General features: G+C 59.3%; 1 protein-coding gene across 2 annotated transcripts; it reads right to left on the bottom strand.

The window, feature by feature from the left end:
* Nucleotides 1–171: 171 nt before the first annotated feature.
* On the bottom strand, nucleotides 172–7737 carry LOC137454166 (glutamine synthetase). 2 transcript variants are annotated; one of them, XM_068164108.1, is made up of 7 exons: nucleotides 7668–7737; nucleotides 7310–7485; nucleotides 6586–6747; nucleotides 4777–4923; nucleotides 3775–3902; nucleotides 1554–1753; nucleotides 172–667 (listed from the first exon to the last, which is right to left on the bottom strand). In XM_068164108.1, the coding sequence occupies exons 2-7, from the start codon at nucleotides 7473–7475 to the stop codon at nucleotides 346–348; spliced, it is 1125 nt and encodes a 374-aa protein (XP_068020209.1). In that variant the 5' UTR covers nucleotides 7476–7485; nucleotides 7668–7737; the 3' UTR covers nucleotides 172–345. The 2 variants fall into 2 exon arrangements, with proteins under 2 accessions (XP_068020209.1, XP_068020210.1); XM_068164109.1 differs by lacking the exon at nucleotides 7668–7737.
* Nucleotides 7738–7985: the final 248 nt, after the last annotated feature.

The following is a 7985-nucleotide window of genomic DNA, read 5'->3' as shown; positions in this document are numbered from 1 at the left end:
ACCAGGGGGCAAAACCAAACCAACCTCCCCTCATACAACCTACAACCAGGGGGCAAAACCAAACCAACCTCCCCTCATACAACCTACAACCAGGGGGCAAAAAAGCAAACAAACCAAAACCAAACCCAAAACAACAATGGCTGAGGAAAAAACACCAAACAGATGGAGGCCTTCCCTCTGGCTATCAAATATAGATATTTATAGATATTCTAAGGCCACGTTTCACAACAGCAGAAGCCAGGTTCCTAAAGAGTCTGAGCTGGCAGCCGAGGCACAAAAATCCCACGGGAGAGGCTCAGTGTAGAAACAAAAACCTCCACCCGACCCCCCCCCGGGGAGGGGCGCTCAGCGGGCAGCGTAGTCCTTGGTCTCCACCCCGGTCTCGTTCAGCACCGTGGTCCTCATGATGGCCTCGGTGACGGCGTAAGGGTCGCAGTTGGCGGCCGGCCGCCGGTCCTCGAAGTAGCCGCAGCCGTCCTGGCCGACCTGGCGCGGGATGCGGATGCTGGCGCCGCGGTTGGCCACCCCCGCCGAGAACTCGAAGATGTTGGAGGTCTCGTGGTGGCCGGTGAGGCGCCGCGAGTTGTCCCTGCCGCCCCGCGGGTCGTACACGCAGATGTGGTAGTCGTGGCGCCGGCTCAGCTTCTCGATGGCAGCTTCGATGTGCCTGCGGGCAGAGGAGGGCGGCTCGGGTTTGCCCGCAGGTCCCTCTGGGCCGGGGGAGTAGAGGTGGAAGGTGTTCCACCCCAAAAGGCACCCCCCGACACCCTCTCCCTCTGTGCAGGGACAACGGCCCAGGGGATGCTCTCCCAAACCTGCTGCTTTCAAACTAAACTGAGGTGGGGCAGCCCCAACCCTGCCTGGTGAAACCACAGGTGAAGGGCACAGGGTGACACACATCCCCGGGCACAGGGGTAGGGATGCACACACCCCAGGCACAGGGGGTGGAGGTGTTACACACACACACACCCCCCAGGCAGGGGCACAGGGGCTGAGGATGCACACACACAGGGGCTGGGGGTGCACACACTGCCCCCACCAGGCACGGGCACAGGGGGTGGAGGTGTTACACACACACACACCCCCAGGCATGGGCACAGGGGGGGAGGTGTTACACACACACACACACCCCCAGGCATGGGCACAGGGGGGGAGGTGTTACACACACACACACCCCAGGCACAGGGGCTGAGGATGCACACACCCCACACACCCCCAGGCATGGGCACAGGGGGTGGGGATGCACACACACCCCCTCCCCAGGCACAGGGGCTGGGGGTACACACACTGCCCCCCAGGCACGGGCACAGGGGCTGGGGATGCACACACCCCCTACCCCCCCCAGGCACGGGCACAGGGATGTACACACACACCCCCAGGCACAAGGGGTGGGGATGCACACACACACCCCCCGCCCAGGCACGGGCACAGGGATGTACACACACACCCCCAGGCACAGGGGGCGGGGATGCACACCTCACCCCCCAGGCACAGGGAACTACCACATGGCCAAGGACACCCCAAGCCCCTCAGGAGCAGCTGCCTGGACTCACTTGAGGCCTCCTTCTCTCCGCATCTCCTCGGTGCTGTAGTTGGTGTGGCACCCAGCGCCGTTCCAGTTGCCAGTCATAGGTTTGGGGTCCAGAGTAGCCACGACCCCAAAGTCCTCGCAGACGCGGTGGAGGATGAACCGAGCCATCCACAGGTGGTCTCCCATCTCGATGCCTTCACATGGCCCCACCTGGAATTCCCACTGGAAAGGAGAAGAGGATGCAGCAGTGAGGATGGGCAGGTTTGTGTGTCCCCAGCCACCCCGCAGTGAGGGCTGCCAGCCTGGGGCATGGCTGAGCTTTGTCCCTTGGGAACCATCAAGAGAGGAGAGGAGCATCCAAGTTAAGTGACAGGAGAGCTTTGGCATGTGAAGATCACAGTATCACAGTGTAGCTAAGGTTGGAAGAGACCTCAGGGATCATCAAGTCCAACCTGTCACCACAGACCTCATGACTAGACCATGGCACCAAGTGCCACATCCAATCCCCTCTTGAACCCCTCCAGGGAAGATAAATGGGAATGAACTGCTTGTGACCAAATCGAGCAGATCAGAGGGGGTTTAACCCAAACTGAGGTAAGCAAGCACCACACCTGCCTTAAAGGATGGTGCTGGGCCTGCTGGTGTGGAGGATCCTGTATAGAATCATAGAATGGGTTGGGCTGGAAGGCACCCCAAAGATCATCCAGTTCCAACCCCCTGCCATGGGCAGGGACACCTCCCACCAGCCCAGCTTGCTCAGGGCCTCATCCAACATGGCCTTGAACACCCCCAGGAAGGTGACATCCACAGCCTTCCTGGGCAACCTGTTCCAGTGTCTCCCCAGCCTCACTCTCAACAATTTCTTCTCCTCTCCAGACTCAGTCTCCTTTCTCCCAGCTCAAAGCCATTGTCCCTTGTCCTGTCACCCCCAGCCCCTGTCAAAAGCCCATCCCCAGCTCTCCTGGAGCCCCTTCAGGTACTAAAGAAACACTAAGATCTCCCTGGGGCCCTCTCTTCTCCAGGCTGAATACTGACTCCCCAACCCACACTGCAAACAAGGCAGGAGACAAACAAGGAGCCTGGATTGTTCCTTCCCTGGCTGGAGCCAGGGTTGTGCCACCCCCAGTGACTAAGCGGAGCGTGACACATTCAATGGCTGGTGGCACAGCTTGGCTGAGCCTGAGCCCAGGATGCAGAAAGTCACCAGGAAGGACCCTAGAAAAGCCATGGCAAACAGCAGGGTCGTTAAAAGCCCTGCCCTCAACCACCCTGCAGATAAGCCCCCTGCTTATCACTGCCACATCAGCAATAGGGAGCCAGCCACTCATGGCTGCGGGGCCAAGCTGCTGCCAGCCAGTCTGGCCACTCACTAATGCAATCAGGGGCTGCCTTCAGCTAACTCCTGAACAAACCCAAATCCCCCCCTCCCCAGCTACTCCCCAAAGCCATGTCCCACTCAGCTTCCCAGCTTCTGGGGTAGAGGGGCAGAGGACAGGCACCCAACACTCCACATGCTGCTCCCTGGCTCATGCTGTCTCCTGTACCCTGCTCTGTGGAGGGAGGACAGTGCAGGAGAGCATCCAGCTCCACATGGCTGCCAGAGATCAGGCTCAGCTCTGCAAGGAGCTCTCCTTCAGTTTGCCTCATCTGTGATTTCACTTTTCCTGCCCCAAAGAGCAGGGATTCTCACACTGGGAGTCACAGAACAGTTTAGGTTGGAAGAGAGCTTCAGGATTGAGTCCAGCTGTTAACCCTACTCTACCAAGTCCACCACTGAGCCATATTCCCAAGCACCACAACCAAAGGGCTTTTAAACACCTCCAGGGATGGAGACTGCACCACCTTCCTGGGCAGCCTGTTCTAGCATCTGATAACCCTATCAGGGACAAAAAATTTTCCTACCACCCAATCTCAAGCCGAGGCCACTCCCTCTTGTCCTATCACTTGTTACTTGGGAGAAGAGAGCAACACCCAGCTCACAATGGCCTCCTTTCAGGGAGCTGTAGAGAGCAGTGAAATCTCCCCTCAGGCTCCTTTTCTCCAGACCAAACCAGCCCAGTTCCCTCAGCTGCTCCTCACCAGCCCTGCTCTCCAACCTTGCACATTGGCCTCCTAGCAGTGCCACTGCTCCCACTGAGATGAACTGTAAGGAGTGCCTGGATTTGGCATCCTGGAGGTGCTGGCTTGTTCCAGCCTCGTGGTGACTCACACCCATCAGTGAAACAGGAGCTGTCCACACATACCTGGGAGGGCATCACCTCTGCATTGGTGCCACAGATCTTCACCCCTGCATAGAGACAGGCCTTGTAGTGGGACTCCACGATGTCACGCCCGTACACCTTGTCTGCTCCAACCCCACAGTAATAGGGGCCTGGAAAGGAAAGAGGAGTAAAGCTTTTGGGAGCAATGACAGCACTGCAGCATAATTCCACCCCTGCCATCTGCCAGCCAACACCTGCAGAGGATTTATGGGAGTGTAACACCATTTAATTCCATGAGGCATCAAATCCATCAACCCCTGCTCCAGGACCAGCAGCATGAGCAGCAGTTCAGCTGTGGAACCTCAGCCTTATCTAGGCAGTTAAACAGGACTTGTAACACATCAGCTGGGAGGTGGCCAGGAGATAAGGAGAGGTTGGCTTGCTCTGCCCTCAGGCACCTCGCTGACCCTCGGAGCACATCAAGCATCCAAGATTGCTCTGACAAGTTGGCATTGTTCATGGCCAGGAAATTCAGCTCACTGAGGCTTTACACAGCTCTTCCTCATTCAGGCAGGTCAGAGGAAGATCTGCTCCTTGCCTCGGGGAAGGGAGATGTTGAAAGCTCTGCTCCCCACCAAAGGCTGATGCAGTCCGGTTGGGAAACCCCTGGCCCTCTCCCAGGAGGCAGCAGAAGGCGCTTGGGGCTCACTCCCTGCTGCAGGAGGGCACAATGTGCTGAACCTTTCCAAACAGCCATGAGGAGGAGGTTTCTCCAGCTCTTGCCAAACAAGTCAAGCAGCTGAGCTGTTTGTGCAGCCAAGGTCTGGTGGGGGTGGCAGTGCCAGCTCCTGTGAGCCACGGGGCACCAGTGCTGTCAACAAACAGCTCCCAGCCTCATCCTAGCTCCTGCCTGGCGGCAGCCACGATGGGAAAGCTGCACTCGAGGCTGGGGAGCAGGCTTTGCATTAGGTGAGTGGCACCCTACAGGCAGCAGGGTGGGAGCTGAGGGGAGAACCTGGGCTGGGGAAGGGAGGGAGCACTCACCCTGTGGGCCGGGAAAGCCGTTGTCAGGCCAGCCGTAGGGGTGGCCGTTGATGCCCAGTAGAGTGTACTCCTGCTCCATCCCAAACCAGGGGTGGCTGTCCTTAACCAAGTCCATGACCTTCTTGCATGTGTGTCTCAGGTTGGTCTCTGGGAGCAAAGAGGTCCAGGTTAGAGCCACGTTATGGGCAGGCATCCACCATCCTCTGATCCATCCCAGTCAGAGCTCAAGGCTCCACCTCTGCCAAGTGCTTGCTACAGAAGCCTTAAGTAAACTGGAGAGAGAATTCTCTCTTCCTGCAGTGCTCCCTGCACAACAGTTTCCTCCTTGCAGAGCTATTCCATCACCATAGCATCAGGCCATGGAGGTTTAATTGGCCTCCTACCCAAACCTCCACTGATGGTAAATGGCCATCCTCCTCTTACACACAGACACCAGGAGCCATTGCCCAGCCCTGTCCTAGAGGCATCCAGCAGATCTGGAAACAGGGTCTATACATTTTCCATCACTACTTCACCCCCCTCCTCTTTCTATGAGCCTCAGCTTAATTATCCTCATCTTTCTCCAGGCCCATGGTTTGGTTTGCATCCCAGCTGGCCCTGACTTGGTCCTTCATGGTGCTCAGGGCAATGGGGGCTTTGCCAGGCAGATAGAGGACCCTTCTATCATGGGACAACATGTGAGGCAAGGGGAATGAGAACCTGGACTGCAACAGCAGGCCAAAAGAGCTGCAAAACTGTTGTCACAAGGACCAGCAGCCTCTGGGCTGCAAATTTTGCTTTTGGATCACAATAAAGCACCCCAGAGCAGCTCCTGGGACTGGAGAGGGGCAGTGACATCTCCCTTGCAACAGGAAAAGTGGGGAAGGCAGTTCCCCAACAGAGCCCTTAACATCCATGGATGTTCCCACCCTGGGCAGAGCTGGAGGGTCCACCCCTCTTGTCCACGGGGCTCCAGGCTGAGCTCTGTGTCCCAGCTCCAGCCCCAGGAGCTCCCGGGCCAGGGACTCTCATTACAAATCGCTCTGGTAGAGGAGCTGCTGAGCAGGAATCCAAGCCCAGACTCTCCCCCCACAAAAGGCATGACACTGTCTAAAGAGGAACCAGCTCCGTCTTTCACCATCGCTGCCCGCAGCCTCTCCTCTCGCAGCAGATGTGCTCATGACCCTGCGGATGCCGTCCCCCTCCCCCCACACCCCCTGCAGGGACGTGGCTCCACTTTTCCGGCAAATCACCGGCTCTTGGCCGGCAAAGAGCCCGGCAGAGTTCCTGCAGACCAGCTCCCCCTCCTCTGTCTGTGGCTTTATCAGACAGACTGGACAGACAGCGGGACCACAGCCTTCTGCCTGCAGCGATAAGGCCAAGCGCCAGCTCGCTCCGGAGTCGCTTGCAGAAGGTCACCCCGAGCCAGCCCACGCCACAGCAGCACCTTCTCCCTCCTTTTCTGCAGCCACCCATCAGCGAGGAGAGCAGCCATGACCCGGCACGTTAAACCTTGCTGCCACTTCCAGCTCCGGATCCCCCATGGCAAGCCCTGGGGGCTGGGCGTGCCGAGGCTCGGAACCCAGGTGCTGCCTTCGGCACACTCGAGTTGGCAAGGGCTGCTTGCTCCACGTCTCTGCACCTCGCCCTGCACCACTAGAACAGGTTCCTGCAAGCAACATCCACCAGCACTGCTTGAATCCTGGAGCCTCGGGCCAGGCGCTCCCCAGTGCCAGCGGCTCAGAGCGAGCAGCTCCTTGGAGAGATGGTACCCTAAATACCGAGGGGGCAGCCCCTGGGAGCTGGGGACTGGGTGCTGGAGCTGCTCACCTGCAGGTTTCCTGTTGTACTTCAGCACTTCGCAGAGCACCAGCTTGTTGGGGTCCAGACAAAAAGGGTCCCTGAACATGCGGACTGGCACCAGGAACATGTCACTGTTGGAGCCCTCAGCCTGTGCCGTGCTGGAGCCATCGAAATTCCACTCAGGGACGTCTGCAAGGCATCAGGGGACAGAGAAAGTAGCAGGAGTGGGGAAATGTCTCTCTCATATGGACTGTGGTAGGTGTCAGTGGCTCAGACCTAGGATGGAGTACCCAGAGGGCACCAAGTGCCTTGGGATGATGGCCACAAAGGTTTTCTTGCCTCTCCCTGGAGTTCGGTGTGCTCACCCCCTCAGCACCATCGGGCCACAGGCAGGATCGGCCCTGACCACTTCAGCTCCCTCTGCCAAACCCCATCCGGATGCCAACACTTCTCCGTGCCTGTTTGCCCAGCGGAAAGGGGCGAGGATCTCCTCCTCTCCTGCCCTCTCCACCCAGCACTAATGACAGATGTTTACAGACAGAGCTTAGGGATTAAGCAAACCGCAGCGATGCGGGACAGATATTTACCTGCCGCCGCATAGAGCCTGCGAGACAACCGCGGCCGGTGTCACACCAGCAGGAAGAGAAGCCCCAACCCCCACCACCCAAAGTACCCCACAGCTTCTCTCCAGCCATGCTGGGGCCCCAGCACCATGCCACCCACCGTCTGCGGGGTGAAGCTCTGGCGTTACCTTCGATGCTCTTGGGCTCCTTATCGAGGGTCCTGGTCTTGCAGCGCACACCCTCGCCGCTGCCATCGATCCAGACGTAGGTGACCTGCACCAGCCCGTCCTGGGGCAGCTTCATGTACTGCTCCCGCACCAGCTTGTTCAGCCTGGAGCTGTGCGACACCGACATGGCGACGGCCCTGCCAGAGCCCGCAGGTCAGCATCCTTAGCCCCTTCGGCCCCATTCAGCTACAAACAACCTCCTCCCCAAAATACCTCCTCCCAAAACACCCCTCCCTCAAAACCACCCCTCCCCCGCAAAACGTCTGTCCCCAAACACACACCACCGCCCACCCCCGGCTACTCTGACCCCACCGCGGACCTTCCACTGCGGGACTCGAACCCGCGCTCCCACCGCTCACCGGCCCCAACGAGCCCCGCGCCCGCTCCCGCCGCACTTTATAGCAGCCCGCGCCCGCCCCGGGGCGGCCCCGGCGGCGCCGCGCTCCGCCCCCGCCCCGGCAGCAGCGGCGGGGAAGGGCTGGCGGGGCTGGGCCCGGGTGGGAAGGGTGAGCGGCACACGGCTGAGACATCTCCTCATTGACTGCCGCTGGTGACTGGAGAGAGAACGGCTTGGGATGGGCAGATAGCAGGGACTGGGCATCGCCGGCTGGGCAGGGGCCGCTGTGTGCCCTGTGGC

This window comes from Melanerpes formicivorus, unplaced genomic scaffold, assembly GCF_026170545.1.
Source record: "Melanerpes formicivorus ecotype bairdi unplaced genomic scaffold, bMelFor1.0.p_v2 SCAF_77, whole genome shotgun sequence".
NCBI lineage: Eukaryota > Metazoa > Chordata > Aves > Piciformes > Picidae > Melanerpes > Melanerpes formicivorus.
The sequence above is the reverse complement of the archived record's forward strand: the minus strand, read 5'-3'. Positions and strand labels throughout refer to the sequence as shown.